The sequence below is a fragment of the Eubalaena glacialis genome, chromosome 18 (assembly GCF_028564815.1).
Source record: "Eubalaena glacialis isolate mEubGla1 chromosome 18, mEubGla1.1.hap2.+ XY, whole genome shotgun sequence".
In the NCBI taxonomy this organism is placed as follows: Eukaryota; Metazoa; Chordata; class Mammalia; order Artiodactyla; family Balaenidae; genus Eubalaena; species Eubalaena glacialis.
In genome coordinates this window covers 4,919,094-4,937,339 of record NC_083733.1, presented here as the reverse complement: position 1 = coordinate 4,937,339, position 18,246 = coordinate 4,919,094, and the positions used below count along the sequence as shown (strand labels likewise).

At 45.9% G+C, this 18,246-nt stretch overlaps 1 protein-coding gene across 1 annotated transcript in view; it reads right to left on the bottom strand.

Moving 5' to 3' along the window:
* The window catches only part of MBTPS1 (membrane bound transcription factor peptidase, site 1), a 38,076-nt gene extending 29,714 nt beyond the window's left edge, over positions 1–8,362 (bottom strand). Inside the window, exons 1-7 of the mRNA XM_061174535.1 lie at positions 8,268–8,362; positions 8,080–8,161; positions 7,063–7,548; positions 6,092–6,349; positions 2,950–3,156; positions 1,254–1,364; positions 713–822 (exon numbers count right to left, since the gene is read on the bottom strand). Of these exons, the coding sequence (XP_061030518.1) occupies positions 713–822; positions 1,254–1,364; positions 2,950–3,156; positions 6,092–6,349; positions 7,063–7,231 (855 nt within the window). The 5' untranslated portion in view covers positions 7,232–7,548; positions 8,080–8,161; positions 8,268–8,362. The remainder of the gene's footprint in view (positions 1–712; positions 823–1,253; positions 1,365–2,949; positions 3,157–6,091; positions 6,350–7,062; positions 7,549–8,079; positions 8,162–8,267) is intronic.
* Between the last annotated feature and the right edge of the window lie 9,884 nt (positions 8,363–18,246).

Here is an 18,246-nt window from a genome sequence, read left to right as displayed (position 1 = left end):
TTATGTTTTTTAAAGGGTTTTAAAAATAAAACAATATATTTATATTTGCTTGAATATGCAAAAGAAATTCTAGGAGGAGGAGTGGGTATGAGAAAAAAAGAAACTATCACATAGGGAACACGGGGAAGTAAGGTGAGAACCTGTCGGACGGGGACAGGGTTGGGATAAGTATCCCTGTGCTGCCTTTTGATGTTTTTGAACTATGTATTACCCATGCAAAAATTAAATTTTAACAGTTAATAAATACTAGGACCCTCCCTCTTTTCAGTAACATTTCCAAATGCAGAGCGAGGGAACAAGCTTCTAAATCCACGTTACCCAACACGACACTGGGTGCTGGGCACAGAGGCTGCCCTCAAGGCGGTCCGTCCAGCAGGGGCAGCAAACACGCAAACACGGGGCTGTTCTCTCAAGCACAAGAAGTGTGGCGAGACGTGGTGGGCAGGAACCCTGGGCCGGCCGCGGGACAGGAGAAACGGGAGGTCGAGGCATCCCCTTGGAGCAGGGTCCTCGGGGTTCCAGTGAGGCCGACGGAGGGGGCGCTGGGAGCAGGGCAAAGCCGCCCCGCGGAGGGACGCGAGGGACAGCACGGCACACGGGGGACGCCAGCCGCAGACGTGTGCTGCTCTTCAACCAGCACGTTTTCTAGAGTTCTGACTTTTCACATTTTAATATCAACCCTTTACGTTTCAGGGGTCCTCAAAACACCTACCTGGTTGTTGGTAAAGACCCTGAAAATATGAAGTTCCGCATCTGGAGCAAATCCCTGGCATTCCCGCATGCTGGCTATCACACCTGCCACGAACGTGCCGTGGCCCAGCCCTGTTGTCCAAAAGGAGAAAGGCACGAAACACAGCTGGTACAACGTGTGCCAAGATGCAGCATTTCAAACGAGCTCATTGTCCGAGCCCGAGACACAGACTCCCCAGCACCTCTCCGGTGCCTCCACTCAGAGCCCAGGCCTCGCCAGCCCCACCTCTGGGTCCAGCCGCTCCGGCTCTCCCCCCAACAAGGAGGCTTCCCTCCACCAGGCGTCCCTCTCTCCTCACTCACCTCCCGACCTACTCTGAAAAGCTTCTGCCAACAGGCACAAAACAACTTGGGTCTGTCTGAATAGCTGTTGTACACGGACTGTTTAAGCATTTACACAGAAAAATACCCTCTCAGCTGACAAAACGGAGGATGGGAGTGATGCAAGGCCCGCCTGTGACCAGAAAACACCCCCTCAGGCTCTCAGGACATCGGCCACCCACCGTCGTCCAGGGTTCGCTCGTTGGTCCAGTTGGTTCTCTCCTTCACGTTTTTGAAGTGGGGATGCTTCTCACTCAGCCCGGTGTCAAAAACGGCAACCCTTACGTTAGCACCTTATTCCAAAAAGAAAGCACAATCGTGTTTGAGAAATCACCGTTTATGAAATACATCCCTCTTTGGGACCCAGAGAGAATGACAGGTGATCCAGGGCCAAAGCCTGCCCAGAGGGCACACAGCAGGCCAGGTGCTAAGGAGAGGAGGGGACAGCAGGGGAGTACCATCACCTGCCACTAATAAGACCTGAGGCCACACAGAAAGTCCCTCTGGACGCCCCTCAACGTCACCAGCTCTCAGGGGTGGAACCACCTCTCCCGATCCTCCACCAATGACTGATTTTCCCCTCTGGGCCATTTTCTCCAAGTCTCCATCTCCTCATCTCCTTAGAGAGGCCCGTGGGGCGAAGGGCACCACAAAGCACTCACTTACGGGAGGGCGGGGCCGTTTCTACTCCCGACAAGGACTCAGTGCCGCTAACGACAGCGACTCTGCAGAGAGGGGCTGCCCACCACACGCAGGGAAAACCACACTCTAAGGAAAACCACTGGATTACACACTTTTCTATGATAACAAGTCTACTTCAGATACTGGCCAAAAGCCATCTATTCCGATGGGAAACATGACTCATGCTGTGAGATAAGGGAATTCTAGAAAACACGTAGAAAAAAATACAAGATACTCACTGAAAGGCTAACAGAAGTAACAAAGGTAATGTCTTTTTGGTATAAGGGTTGTATTTATGTATCAATACTACGTTAAATAATCAATTACACTGAGATAACCAACAAAGTGTATTGTTTACTTTTTAAAAATGCAGACACAATACTGGAAACCAGCTGGTTTGGGGGGAATGAAAAATGCTTTTCTGATGATTAGAGAATTTCTGTTTTGTGACGTTTTCCCCCTAAAAAGATAAACCAAGAAGAGACAATAATTTAATAAAATGTCAGCCCCCCGGGTGTTAAGTCTGAGGCACGGTAAGGGAAGGTCTTTGGTTCTCTAAGGTAAGGGTCTCTAAGGCAAGGAGAAATGGAAAGACACTGAGACAAACTGTGATGTATGAGGAGCCAGAGACATGGGCTGATACCTAGGGTCCAAACCTCCACATTAGTTAAAACAGGAATTTTCTGCCATGATGTATCAGCAAGAAAAAAAATCTGACGGGTTGTGAGTTGTATTTCCCAGGATGTGGTCGTTACTATTGTTTCCTGTTCCGAAACAAAAGGTAACAACCTCGACAGTCAATCACTTAGCCATGCTGCACACAGGGCACCACACAGGAGGGATATGCTCTATTTCACGAGACTGCCCAAATCAAGGTAACTATCTCTGGATTTGACCTCGTTGCCTGGGAAATTACAGAACTCTGCTGGACTGCCAGTCAGCTCTGGCAGGGGCAGTGCCGTGTCTGTTCACATGTGTCAACAGGAAAGAAACACTCCACAATCTACTCCTTGTAACCTCAGAAACAGTACAGGAAAATAAGACACAAAAAGTGAACAGGACTGAAGAATTAGAAAAGCCACAGAAACAGATGCCCAGCACAACAGGAGCCAGAGACGAGGGGTGTCCAGCTCAACCCGCAGAAGGACAGACCCGTGAGGCCCTGGAGGGGAGGCCGCCCCGGGCTGAAAGGCCCACCTGTGTAGCCCATCTGCCACAGCACGTCGGCCTGCAGCGTCTGGGCGACCTGGCGCGGGATGGCCCTGAGCAGCCGTCTACTCGAGTGTCTCCCGGTGGCGTGCCAGAAACCCGAGCCCAGGGAGAGGCTGGCCCTGCGCAGGGGGCGGGACGACTGCCACTTCTGGCTCCAGCGGGTCTCGTTGCAGGGCGCGGCGGCGGGGTCAGCTGCAGCCACGGGACAGAAAGATCAGAAAGGCAGGGGACACGTACCTGTCAGGGAAACAGTCACTCCCCCAGTGCAATGACTCCCTTCTGAAATCCCTTCTGCAGGGGGGCGATATTCTCTCCCCTCTGCTAGAAGGAGCTTCTCCGTGCGGTTAGAGTCAGAGGATATCATTTAGCCATCACGTTATTCCCAAACAGTTCTTTACCTGGAATTTTCTAACCAATGTAAGGCAGGGAAAGACTGATAAGATAATCACTTCTGAAGAAATCAAGTCAACTGTGATACTAAAACTGAAGAAATGCCTGGTTTTTCATCAGCCACTTATTCCCACTGAACCACAAGTGTGTGTGTGCTGGGCGGGGAGGGCGGAGCGTAAGAAAATGTCCACTAAGCGATGGTGAAGCTTCACCGTTTACAGTGTGATCCCTGGGGCAGGAAAAAGCCGTGTGATCCCAGGACACCTCGCTCTGGCCTTCTCCTACTGTGACCCGCTCAACGTCCTCAGCGTGCGTATCTGCTAGAACGTCACCCTTCAAACAGCAAAACAGAGGACTCGGGGGATTGCTGGGGCTGATGGAACTGTTTTGTATCTTCATTTTGCTGGTGGGCACCTGACTGCACACTTTTACCAAGACTTGCCAAACTGTGCACTAAAAAGCATGGATTTTACTATCTGTAAATACTTTTTTTTTTTTTTTTTTTTTTAGTGGAAGAAAAAAGTAGAAGAAATACCACAAGGGCTGTCCCTTTACCTTTCAAAAACCATGCTATAATGAAGAAAAAACCATATTTCAAATCCATTTCTAAAGGGCAAATCTGTAATACCACTGAGGTTCTGCTTCTAAAGCCAATTACTTTAGCTTTCCTTCTGGTCTCACCAGGCTACACCCATGAAAGTACAGGGACCGGGAAAAATATACAGTCATGTCAATTCCATTAAGTAATTATTTGCACAGTGCAACTGAAATTATTCTATACTGAACCTCCCACGTTGATTCTGTTCCTTCAGTCAACAGCCTGGGCACTAATTGAAGGACAGTATTCGAACAAAGGACGGGTCTGCTGTGCTCTCCCTTCAGCAGACTGGGCTGCAACCAAAGGACTGCATTCAACTCTGGCTTCACTCGTTAAGGGAAAACAGGAAGTGTTCGAAGAAGGGGACTTGACGCCAGGTCGTATTAGTAACCCCTGAAGGAACTGGGTATTTTTATTATCCTGGAGAGAAGGAACTGTTAAGGGGGACACCAGGATAGCCTTGAAATACCCTGCAGTGCTGTCTTGTGGAACTCAGGTTAGCTCTGTCTTATGGCCCATGGAGAGACCCGGGATGGGATCCAGAGTGTGACAGATTCCAACCCAAAATAAAGCAAAACCTTCGAACAACAGAGCCACAGAAAAAATGAACTTTTTTTTTTTTTTTTGGCTGTGCCACGTGGTATTCGGGATCTTAGTGCCCCGACCAGGGATTGAACCCGAGCCCCAGCAGTGAAAGTACGGAGTCCTAGCCACTGGACCGCCAGGGAATTCCCAAAAAAATGAATGTTTAATGTCTGCTCACAACAGCCTAAGAAATCTGCTAAGCTCTCTTCACACGCACTACTTCCTTTTACCTTTGTAAGAACTCTGAGGTAGGTAGTATTATCTCCATTTTCTGGATGAGAAGCGCTGAAGCTTAAAGAATCTTTGAGTTGCTTACCACAGAAGGTCAGGGCTATAACAAGAGGGAGATACATACTATTTCCTTACGGGCTGTCGAGCACAGCGTCTGACAACCGTGGTGGAGAGGATACAGAAGGGAACCCTAACCATGAGCCCCTACGCTTCCTGTCCTAAAATCAGCCCTTCCATGTTTCCTGAAATATTCTGCAGCTCTTTAAGATAAGATTAAAAAATAAAAAAGGCGCAATTTACATATTTGGCTAACTGTACAAGTTTTGGTTTGCTTTCATCTTCCTGGATTGCTCTGAGGTTATTGCTTTTCAAAGAGAAAAAGCACCACGAAACGTGGGCTAGCAGAGAGAGCTCTGCAAAGACAGACACCTGAATTCCACAGCTGACGCTCGAACTGGCTGTCACAGCATGCAAATTAGTCAGGCTTGTCCCCTGGGTGTTTTTTGAAACCTCAGAGGCTCTCAGGCCTAGTATATGACAGACAAAAAAAGAAAAGCAAAATTGTATTTCTTTTTCCATCTAATGAAAGAAATGACAATAAACGGTAATGGAACTAGCAATTTGTTGCCCCAGTTTGTCAAATGGGGGAAAAAAACCCTTTCCTTTGGTAATACATTTGCTTTGGAAAATATTATGCAATAATATGCAACTTGTTATCTGAGGATAAACTTATCTCCACGGGCCCGAGTTGTAAGGACTATAGGAGAGTAAGCCCTGGGGCTGAAAGGGACTCAGCAAATTCCTTCCGTCCCTGCACCTGCCCGGCTTCCCAGCTTAAACAAGCCCAGCGGAAGCGCGATGGTGCGCGGTCGCGAGGGTCTGAGAAAAGCAAAATGAAACCCAAGGAAGAGGTGTTTTGCAAGATGCCTTCAAAAATAAAAACATGCGCTGAAAGAAGCAAAATGCAAATAAAAAGGAGACTCAAAGACACCGTCTTCGTTTCAGAGTGTGAAGGGGCATCAGGGCCTCAAAGCCCGGACGCTTTGAGAGGAACCTGGTGAAAATCACTTCCCACACGACAAAGATCACTATCACCCTCTACTGCAAACTTTCATTATTTGTTTCTATCAGAAGCACGAAGTCTCTTTTTGGTTTTTTAAATTCCTGCCAGGAAAATGTTCACGACTGACGAAACTGGATGGAGGGACAGGAATATTCACTGTACTGCTTTTCAAATTCTGCCACGTGTGAATACGCACATCCTCCCTCTATTCCCAGCGCAGCAGAAACGGATACAGACCAGCCCAAGGCCACAGTACTCACACTCCGTATACTTGAGGGAGCGAAAGACTTTCCGTTGGGGTGTTACCCGTTTGATGTTTGGATGATCTTCAAGTGTTAGCAGCCCCGCTTTCTGTTTTTCTTTTATCTGAATCACCTCAAAATCACTAGGGTAGTCACTGGATGGATTGTTTCGAGGTATAATTCTCCAGTTGTCGACTGCACTGCTCTTCAGGGCGCTTGAAATAAAGGAATTTCTAGCTTTGGCTGTAAAGTACCCATTGAAAGCCACGATATACTCTGCAATCAATGACCACAAAATAAAAGTGAGAATTTTACGTACCTATATTATGACATAAGATTATACTTAATCTAAAACTTCCCTGGTAAAAGAAAACTTACATATCATAAAACCTAGTAGAAAGAGGAGTAAACAAACAGACTAGTTTAAACACCCTGGATGGCAGTTTCCAGAGCTTTGAGTTAAAACGATGTGGATGAACCCCACTGATCACAGGACACATCACTTAGAATCAGGTACCTGAGCTATTTTTCAAAAACCAAACATTCACAGAAATTTGAGTGTATGGCAGAGAAATGCATGCAAGTTTTTCAAACAGGAAGAAGGAATTCAGAGAAGCGAAGGCTCAGTTTTGTTTGACTGAAAACAGTAACAAAATGTAGAGCAGATTATATAAGACTAATTGCTTAGTTATCCACAACTGGTCACATAAACTTTCAGCCCCTCCAAAGTCCCCACCCTCACCAGCTACAATGACATCTGTTCCATGGAATCCAGTTTTAGGGAAATAATTCAGAATGTCAATTTCCTTGCTTCATATAAGCTAATTATACTGGAAAAACAAACTTCAGCAGAATTAACATCCAAACACTACGCACTCAGCCCATTCGAAATTTATTGTTTTTGGCAAAAGCTAAAGTTTACAATAAATCTGAAAAAAACCGCATTGGGGGTGGGAGGAAGTCCCTAACCTTTAAAATAATATCATTACCATATTCCACAACTGTTGAGGAGAACTCCACCTTCAAGGTCAGGTGGGAACAGCCAGGGCATGGGGCCTTTTCAAAAGATTTCTTTTCCAGTCTGTCACCCAGATGTTTCTTCCCACAGAGAAAAACCACCAGCAGAAGCAGCCAGATGTGGACAAGCTTCATGGTCATGAGTGAATATGGTCATAAAATCGCATAAATTCAAATCGCACTTTTTTCTTCCTTGATTATAAGTTAATTTTTGTTTCAGCTAAAAGCTGAAACATTACTGATCAGCCATTTTATAGTCTTGTCCAAGGTAAATAGAAGTTAAATTTCATGGCCTTTTGTGGTTTGGCCTGAAAAGAGGCTTTCATTTCTTTCTTCGTTTCTTCTCCATCTTGGGCCTCAGGCTTCGCTCACTCTGGCCCAGACACCTGAGTCCTACGCTCCATCTGCACCACAGAACCAAAGTCCAACGGGGATGAGTGATCACTCCGTGAGCCAGCCTACAAAACAAAGCAAGCGCACAGAGACATCAGCAGCGCACCGACAGAGCCGGGGAGGGTTAGTGATCCCTGCAATTTAGATAAGAGGGTCAAAAAGACACACCAGCTACAAGACAAAATAAAACCATGGAACATCTTATTATTTCACTTTTATTTAGTTACTCCTCAGTTCTTCCAGGGGGAAAAAAGTTTTAAGACAGCTTCAAAAATAAAATAGGATAAAATAAATGAGAAAAATGAGGATGACAAATAACCCCAGGAATATTAGGCACAGTGGCCCTGAGCACCCTAGCACACGGAGGAGGAGGAGCCATGACCCTTCGCCTGTGGTCCTTACTACGCCTCTATGTCAGATGCCGTATTTTCCTATCATTTGCAGCTCTTCATCTCCAGGGCATTTCCCCAGTCAGCACTTTAATTCCCCATAAATTTCACCAATTTTTCAGGCAAAAGCTTGGTATACACCCTTACTTTCTGCTGTAGAATTAACACCTAAGAGCAAACTAATTTCCATGCAAGTCATGTACTTACCACCTTCTTTAAGAGACGACATAAATGGTCTAAAATTACTCAAACTATGCCTCTTCAGGTTTTGAAATACTTTATGCCAATTCTATGAAGAGAGCACAGAAGAGTTTTTATTGTCACTAAGTGTATTTTACCTGAAGCCTCAACTTAAAGATTTTCAACCTGCTGAATATGTCATAAAATCAAATTACCTCTTCGCTGGAAGTGACATGAGAGGACAGTCTGTGAGGTAAAAGCTGTTGCCAAAGAAAACTGCTGGGTATTAAACTGCACGTGAGCACGAATACCTTTCAAAATATCTGAATGGTCAGGAAGATCATAATTCTTCACAATGAAGAAGAGAGCAGTGATAAAACAACAACACAGGCTGCAGCACGCCCAGAAAAATCCGTTGCACAGCTCACACCAGAAACATAAATAATCCAGCAGGGGGAAGCCAGACCAGTGAGACAGACAGGCCTTCCGTCGCTACTTATTTCTAAAAAGAAAACACGTAGGACAAGGAGTTAGCCCCCTTTCAAGAGAGGGGTGTCAAGGTGTTAAACCCATTCTTCCGGCAGAAACTGCTACCTGAGAGCAACAAGGAGTCTGCGGCTTCTGGAGCTATGCACGTGTGCGTCTATAAACAGGAAAGCACTGATAAAGAAAAGTAAGGGTTTGGGCTTCCCTGGGGGCGCAGTGGTTAAGAATCTGCCTGCCAATGCAGGGGACACGGGTTCAAGCCCTGGTCCAGGAAGATCCCACATGCCGCAGAGCAGCTAAGCCCGTTCGCCACAACTACTGAGTCTGCGCTCTAGAGCCCGCGAGCCACAACGACTGAGCCCACGTGCCACAACCACTGCAACCCACGTGCCTAGAGCCCACGCTCCGCAACAAGAGAAGCCACCGCAATGAGAAGCCCGCGCACCGCAACGAAGAGTAGCCCGTGCGCAGCAACAAAGAGCCAACGCAGCCAAAAATAAACAAATAAAATAAATAAATTTATTAAAGGAAAAGAAAAGTAAGGGGTTAAGAGTATCTAAACAATCTTTGAAGTTCAATAATTAGGACATTAATTGTTATAATAACAAATGATCCTGAAAAGCAGGCCTATCTCTGCAACTGGAGACCAAGGTTGGTGGAACTGAGTTAATCAGATAGAAATGAAATATTAAAAGTTATTTCCATAGCAACATGAAGAACAATGAGAATGCCAGTCATATAAACAAAGAAATTCAAAACAAAGACCAGAACAGAAAGACAGAAGAAAAGCAACAGGGGACACCAACAGTCACTCCAACCTATTTTATAGCAAGCCGCTTGGGAGTGAGGCCCAAGTTTTTGTTCATACTTGATACCTGCAGCAGTATCACAGGATACAACTATCTGAAGCATATAGCTGACCTAATTATAGTATTACGGGTCAAAGATGAGAAAGCTAATCACTGGTGATAAGAGCTCTTATGTTAATAGGAAATGAACTTACAGTGAAAAGATTTAAATGGGTCTCAATTAAGGCAATTTAAAAAATTAAATAAAAACAGAATGCTAAAGAATCTATGACACATTTGGACTGGATGTAACACAAATATTAGTGATCCATACTAGTGAGCAAATATTAGACCTAACACGTTGGGTTAGATCAACTTCAATTAAACCTGTTCCAAAATAATTCACACACAGGTAAAGACAGTGAACTTACAATCAGCCTGGGGGGGAGATGGATGATGTTCTCTTACAGCTGAGGCAGGAGCCTGACTTTAAAAGAAAGAGAAATGGAAAGAAAAGGTTAGGGATTCTGAAATTTTAAAATGCCTAATCAGTTCTCTTCCAAATAGAAACAGGAAACTTCTTAGGTCTTTGGAAAACAGGACACTGTACGACCGTAAGACAGGCTACCTTAATTTACTCACTACATCATACAAATTTATGAAGTGCTAACCAAGTTGCAGACATTGCCAGGAGTTACAGAGGAAACACGTGTTGTTAGTAGGTGAGGGACGCAGCGCTCCAGGTGGGATCCTGCAAGGAGGCCAAGCACAAACACCAACGGCTAAGCCAAGCGCAGGAAAGGACGACAGCAAAGGAGAGGCACAGGGCCAGCGCCGGGGACGCGGGACGGAAGGAGGAGCCTTCCGGAGAGGTGGCTGGCAGCTGGCTCTGGCCGACTCTACCCCGGCAGAGCTGGAAGCGTGGCAATACAGAAGGAGAAGCGGGGCATCCTGAGCAGAGCTACATCCCCGCGAGGAAATGCACGGTGCGCGTAGGAGCGGCCAGTCATCGGTGCCAGGCTGGAGAGGGTGGCAGGGCGGGCGCTGAGCAGCAGGGCCAGCGGACAAGCGGAAGCACAGCCGCTCAGAGCCAGCGGAGCGCCGTGCGGAACTAGAACCCCGCGGGGGCCGGGGGGCGGGGGCCCAGCGGCTCGGTTCCCTCGTCCGACCCTTTTCCCCGGGGGCCCCAGAGCCAGGCACTGCTCCCGCGGCCCCGCAGAGCAGTGAGCACAGGACAACCGAAATCTCTGCCTCGCGGAGAGGCCCTTTCAGGGGGAGCCAGGTAACACAAGCGATGAGGAGAAGATGTGGCATTTAGCTGGTGATAAATCCTGTATTTTGAAAGCAGAAAAAAGAAAGAAGGGGGATGCGACAAGTCAGGGGGAGGGGTGAAGCTGAGAGAGAGTGCTGCAGAAGTTTCTGGAAGGGGACTTTTGAGTGAAGACCCGATGGAAGCGGGGCACTCGCCAAGCCACCTGGGGAAGGGTGCCGCGGGCGCTGGGGAGACGAGGGCAGGAGCCCGAGCAAGGACACACCTGGCGTGTGTCAGGAGAAGCAGAGGCCAGAGGCCAGGGGCCAGGGAAGGGGACCTCGGAAGGGGAGATGAGAGGCCCGTGCCCTAGCGCTGAACGGGCAGGGAGAGCGTGAGCGGAGCCAAGGAGCCTCGCCGGCCGGCTCGCTCCAGCCTCCGCGTGGAGCGGACCCAGGCGGAAGCGGGGGACCCCTGGAAGGCCCCTGTGAAGAGGGTGGCTTGGGCCAGGGAGGGGCAGGGGAGGTGAAGGCAGAGCGGACAGACCCTGCTGACGACCAGATGTGGGGCGTGCACGTGCGGAGGCAAGGACAGCGCCAAGGCCTCCGGCCCAACACCCAGGGCGTCTGCCCCAAACGGGATGGCGGCGGCTGCAGGAAAAGCCGGCTCAGGAAGCACGGGCAGGACCTGAGTCCTCTCGGGTGAGCGTGAGAGCTGGGAGGGCCCACGGCTCAGGGCAGAGGGGAAGAGGGAGGTCAAAACCCCCAAATTAGGGGAAAAATTTCCATAATGCACAGCAGTCACTGGTTTAGTAATTGAAAGGTCACTGAACCTCTCACCAAAGGGCCACACTAGCGAAGTCTCCAAACCACAGGGGCTGGAAAGAAGACACCCTCACGAGGAAAATTCCCATGGAGGGGGAGGAACGAGAGGGCTGGGAAGGACAGGAACAAGGAGACACTCCCTCTCTGGATCTGGTTGACCTGCTTCTGTTCTTTAAAGGTGAACTAAAATCTGGGTTCTAGGAAGACACTCCTTTTAAAGAGTGACAACAGATATGGAGGTTTCTACGGTTTCCCAATCCCAGAAAGAGAGAGCGTCAAAACATAAATTTGCACTGAGGAAAAGAAAAACGCCATGGGGGATCTACAGGCTGGTGAGTGATGGCGTGGGCACTGGGGAGGGAAGACCGGCCACCGTCTACCGACCTCTGCGCCCTTGGCCTGTTTGTTTAAAGCTACGGCTCCCCTGACTCCTCCACAGGGCTCTGAAGGCACCCCTCAACCGTGTCCACAACGGCGCCCTCCTGCTCTCACTCCACAGTGCAGACCTGGAGAGTGTGTCCCCAAGGCAGGCTCAGCATCTAGTGGCAAACACATACGCAGCAACAGGCGTAAGGTGAGCACAGACACAACAGGAAAAGAAAACACTTCTTATAAAACGAATGGGCCGAGGACAAGAAGGAGGCGTTGGTGGGAGCGCTGCAGCGGCCTGGCGTGCAGTGATGGAGGCTGCGGGGGGAGAGGCCCTGGCGAGGGGTGTCAGCGCCTGCGTGAGGCGCCGGCAGGGACAAAGGGACACTGATTTGATCAAATAAATATTTTGTGGATAATGGGAGGCAGATTTCTCACTGACAGAGAAGGAAGTCTCAAATATGAACGGGGAAAACTGGAATGAACCATGCAGGGTCAGAATAAAACTCGAAGTACTGGTGTGAACTCAAGGTTTTCAATATACAGACAGATGCAGAAAAATACATTCACACAAACACACATACATGTATTTCCTAGCTCTGTCTGCTGAAAGGACACGGGGGCAGTGATATCCCAACAGGAGGGAACCCAGAACTGGTTTTCTAAATAACTATTCTCCATTAAAAGAAACCAGGCTCCTTGGAGAGAGAGCTAGTTCCAGGCTGGGCAGGGTAAACAGAGATGAGTCTGGAACATCTTCTTGTGCCAGAAAGTAAGGAAAAGCTCAAAGAATGGTGGGCACGTGTCAAAGGGACACAGAGGCCAGCATGGGACAATCTGAGCATCAAAGTAAATAATGAAAGTGACAGATCCTGACCCACTGAATAAAACAGGAAAACATGAGTCCACTGTACCATATACACGTAAAATAAACTTAAACTGTGAAGAGGAATAAGTTATTTACGTGGTCTCAGAATGCCTCCCAGCAAAATCCTGATTTACGAAAGGAAACAGGGTAACCCTACTGATGGAGACACTTCATCAAGTTAACCAGCGATGGGACAAATGGACCCAGGTCCGCCAGGCAGACGCACTGGAAGAGCCTGGCATCACCTGAGGGGCTCCTGCCAAAGACGCACAACCTGAATCAGATCCTAAGGAAACATCAGGACCCAAATCGAGGGACATTTTTCAAAACAACTCACATAGAATTTCCATAAGTACTGAGGTAATGAAAGTCAAGGAATGGCTGAGATTGAAGGTGACTCAAGAGACGTGACCACTAACTGCAACTCAAGACTCTGAACTGGATCCCTTTACTGTAAGTACATTACTGGAATGAACAACTGGCAAAACCTGAATGGGGCCAACCTGTGATTAGCTAGCAGTGGCGTATCAAGACTAACTTCTGGATTTTGAAGGCTGTGCTGTGACTGCATAAAAAGGTCCTTGCTTGCAGGAAATGCCCACTAAAGTATCCAGGGATAATGGACATCAGGTCTGCAACTTACTTTCAAATGGTTCAGAGGGGAAAAAAGGGCTTGTATTGTTCTTGGACCCTTTCTGGCAGGTTGAATGGTTTCCAAAATATGCAAAAAAAAAAAAAGGTCCTACATTTAGTCTAAGTTGCTAGGGCTGCCCTCAGGAGGGTGGGAGTATGAATTTGAAAATGTGGTGGAGGACTTCCCTGGTGGCACAGTGATTAACAATCCGCCTGCCAATGCAGGGGACACGGGTTCAAGCCCTGGTCTAGGAAGATCCCACATGCCGCGGAGCAACTAAGCCCAACTAAGTACCACAACTACTGAGCCTGCGCTCTAGAGCCCGCGAGCCACAACTACTGAAGTCCACGTGCCACAACTACTGAAGCCCGCACGCCTAGAGCCTATGCTCCGCAACAAGAGAAGCCACCGCAATGAGAAGCCCGCGCACGGCAACAAAGAGTAGCCCCCGCTCGCCGCAACTAGAGAAAGCCTGCGTGCAGCAACGAAGACCCAACACAGCCATAAATAAATAAATAAATAAAATAATTTAAAAAAAGAAAATGTGGTGGAGGAGTGGGGGCAACTTTAAGCCTCTTCTGTGAGACTCAGTCTGCACAGACCCACGTGTGCACAACCAGACCATGGACCTTGTCAATTAGGTTCACACCCATCACCTGTCACACAGAATGATACCTGAACACACCGAGAGATGGACTGAGCTGGTCAAAGAGAAATTAAAAGTATTTCTCATTCTAAGGAATTACGGAATTGAGATAGTAAACAGCTGCTAAAATTAACCCCCGTGTCTCTATAATCTACATTATAAAAATCAAGTAACATTTTGACAAAAATTGAGACAAAAATTGAGTATAAAATAAAATCATGTTTAAGAATTCAACCCAATACAATGAGTACTCTCATAGGTTGCTAGTGAATGTAAAAAACTCTTATGACCTTTTAGAGTAATTTGCCAATACATGGACGTAAAAAACTTTTAGTCTGATAACTTCAGTAATAACAACAACTAACACTTACTGAGCATTTATCACGCGGCAGGCGTTATCCTAGTAGTGTGCATGTGTTAACTCACTTAGTTCCACGACAACCTGTTCCTACCCATCCCCCCATTTTCAGATGAGAAAACTGAGGCCCAGGGTGGCTCAGCACCTTGCCTGGAGTCACCCCGCCAGTAAGTGGGGAAGCTGGGCTGGGAACTTGGGTGGTCTGGCTCCAGAGGCCACACTCTTAAGAGGCAGGTTACCCTGCTTTCCTAAAATCCACAGAAGTATAAACCTGAAAGCATACAATAATTTACGTCCAAGGATTTTAACTGGGAAAAATTAGAGACCACCTAAATGCAATAGGGGACTAGCTAAATAATTAGTTCACCCATACTATGGAATGCAATGCAGCAATTTCAAACTATGCTCCTTTGGAAGGCTGAATAATGGTCCCCCAAAGATGTCCACATTCTCATCCCCAGAACCTATAAATGTTACTTTATATGGCCAAAGGGACTTTGCAGGTGTAACTAAACTAAGGACGTCTAGTGTCCTGGATGATCCAGGTGGGTCCAATGTAATTACAAGAGTCTTTATAAGAGGGAGGCAGGGAACTGATGATGGAAACATGAGGCTGAAGTGATATAGGAGGAGGTCAGGAGCCAAAGAATGCAGGTGCCTCTGGAGGCTGGAAAAGGGAAGGAAACACATTCTTCCCTGGAACTTCCAGAAAGAATGAAGCTGACACCTTGACTTCAGCCCCGTGAGACTGACTTCAGACTACCGACCTCCAGAACTGCAAGAGAATAAATCTGTGTTGTTTTAAGCCACCAAGTTTATAGAAATTTGATACAGCAGCCATAGGAAACTCATATATTTCCCAAAGAATATGGGGGAAATGTTAATGAAATATTAAGTAAAACAGTTCATGTACAGTGTGATCCAAATCTTGATGTTTAAATATGTATCTATATGCACAAAGAAAAAAGAACATGAAAAAATATCCACCAAAATGGTACCAATGATTCTATTACCTTTCGATATTATGAATTACAGGTAGTAATTTTCTTAATTCTATTCATACCTTTTCACAAAGAGCACATGTTACACTTTTAAATTAGATAAAACATATTATTTAAATACTTTAATAAATCTTTCAAAATAAATTTTATAGAAAAACCAATTTTCTGGTAAGACAGTGGCACAAAGTCAAAATACGTTAAAAATGTAATTTTATTTGTACATATAGCAGAGCTTAAAAGGGATCTATTTCCTAGGAATTGTTTTCAAAAATCTCTCTGTGTCTACCTTCTAGCTTAAGGCTATGCTTTTAGCTAGTACATTCTAACAGGTTTATCATCTGTAATATCACTTACTCATAGGGCCTGGTTAGGGCTGTTACTGGATCCACTAAGTGTTTACCGGATTGAATTTCTATAAATTCTCACTGTAGAAGACCTGGTTATCTTTCCATACAAAGGTACACCCTAAAAGATGGTATTTACAAAATTATGGATTTTCCATAAGTAAGTATAATTATGCCTCCAATAAAGGTACAATCAAAAAATATTTGGCATTAAATACTAAATGTAAAATAAACAGCTCAAAAAATACAATGCCAGGAATAATATTTAATGAGACGTGTATAAAAGGGAGACAAGGTAGAGGAGATGTATTACTTGGGCAAGTGACAGCTAACATTCCTTACAGCTCTGCGAATCTTCTACTTTGCATTATAAAAGAGTATCACTAGGATTATGATGCTAGGTATAGCTAAAGTACCTCCAAAATGATTTCTTCGCAAATAATTAAAGAACACAATTCAGATGAGAGGAAATGACTTGTATCACCTGATAGTCATCTAATTATGAAGATGTGCCTTGCTTTTTAATGACCCTTTACTGAAACAGATGCAGAGAAAATTGAACTCTTTAGGCCATGGAAGGATACCACTCAGTTCAATTAAAATTTGACTGTAAAAATACCACTTTCGTAACTAACTGCATACTTGACTGTATTACCATTGTTTAGCAGGCTAACATTTAAGAGATGCCAGACCACACTATCTTAAAACAAAGGTGTATTCTTAAGCCTGACTGAACCATTCATTCTGGCACATTCTGTCCATTAGCAGGTTTTGTAGGGGGAAAAAACACAAGTAATTCAGCCCCAAGAGTCAAGAGTGCCAAAGTTAAGGACCATGGTCTACACTGTTTTTATTGCCTATTCTTTCTCAGATGTGGCTCCTGTCTCCTTATTCTCTTGACCCTTCAGCCATCCAGTACTGGCCAGCCCCATATAAGGCTAGTACTTTCCTCATTTTACTTTAAACTCATTTTCTTAAGCAAAAAGACATTCTCAATATTAATAAACCAAGTTAACAGATTTCTCAGCGTGTCAAAACCGATTAGGCCACAGGGAGGAGGAAATCAGTCTCCCTAACCTGACTCAGGCCAAACACTGAGAAACCAAGGTCCAGCCTCCCGTTCTTAATATTTCAAGTCACCGAGGGCTGGAGTTGCCAAGTTTTTCCAAAATATAACCAGTACCTTAACTCTCCCCTGGTGTCAGGGGGCAGATGCAAATACACGCCCACCCCAGCTCCACTTAAAGCACTACGCTAGGAGCCATGTGTAGTCTGCCCAGGCCCGCGGCCTCTCATTATCTGTAGCACTTACTGTGGCTGCCACACAAATGAAAGAGGCAGCAGGCGGGGCAAGAACTATCTACCACCAGACCGACAGAAAATGCAGTCAAACAACACGTGGATGGGAAGGGAACGCTAAAACCCCCTGACTCTTCAGAAGAGAGCTTGCTTGATCCCATAGGACCCTAGGTGCTTCTAAGGCTCCGCAAGCACTGAACTAGAATTTCTTTATTTATAGACGCAACCAACTCTTGATTATAAGCCTTATAATCAATTATAACTATAAGCCTTATAATATAAGGGATATAAGGGATACTTCGGGAGCACAATGGAGACAGCTTATGGGCAAGGGTCCCACCCGCCACTCCTGCCGCCACCTCTAACAAAAAGGGCTCTGGCCATCTGCATCATACATGGAAACGTAACATTTTATTTGAGAAAAGTGTCCAGGGGACTGCCCTGGCCATCCAGTGGTTAAGACTTCGCGCTTCCACTGCATGGGGCTCAGGTAAGATCCCTGGTCGGGGAACTAAGATCCCACATGCCACACAGCCCCACCCCACCCCCAAAAAAAGTGTCCTGCATGAATGGATAAACAAAATGTGTTATATCCATACACTGGGATATTACTGGGCCATAAGAAGGAATGAAGTATTGGGGGAAGGCACAAACTAGGAGTTTAGGATTATCAGATACACTCTACTATATATAAAATAGATAAACAAGGACCCATTGTATAGCACAGGGAACTATATTCAATATCTTGGAATAACCTGTAATGGAAAAGAATCTGAAAAAGAATATATATATGTATAAATGAATCACTCTGCTATGCACCTGAAACTAATACAACATTGTAAATCAACTCTACTTCAATTAAAAAAAAAGGAATGACTTACTGATACAGGGTACAATGTACATGAACTTTGAAAAGAGTATGCGAAACAAAAGAAGCCAGACACAATGGCCACATACGATCTCACCTGAATACACGAAATATTCAGAAAAGACAAATCTAAGGAGACAGAAAACAGATTAGTGGTTGCCTGGAGCTGGGGTTAGAAATAGCCAGTGACTGCAGATGGGCACCAGCCATCTTTTGGGGATGTCATCTTAAACTGGGTTATGGTGGTTGCAGAACTCTGCAAATTTACTAAAACAACAACTACCAACAAATACTGAATAAGTACACTTAAAGCAGGTGAATTTTATGGTATGTAACTTTACCTTAACAAAGCTCTCACGTTAAAAAATATATATATAAAATGGGTGCTGCAGATTAAAGGTTGGGAAGAGTCACTGTTCTCCAAACCCCTCATTTTTATACTCTGGCAAACTGAGACCTT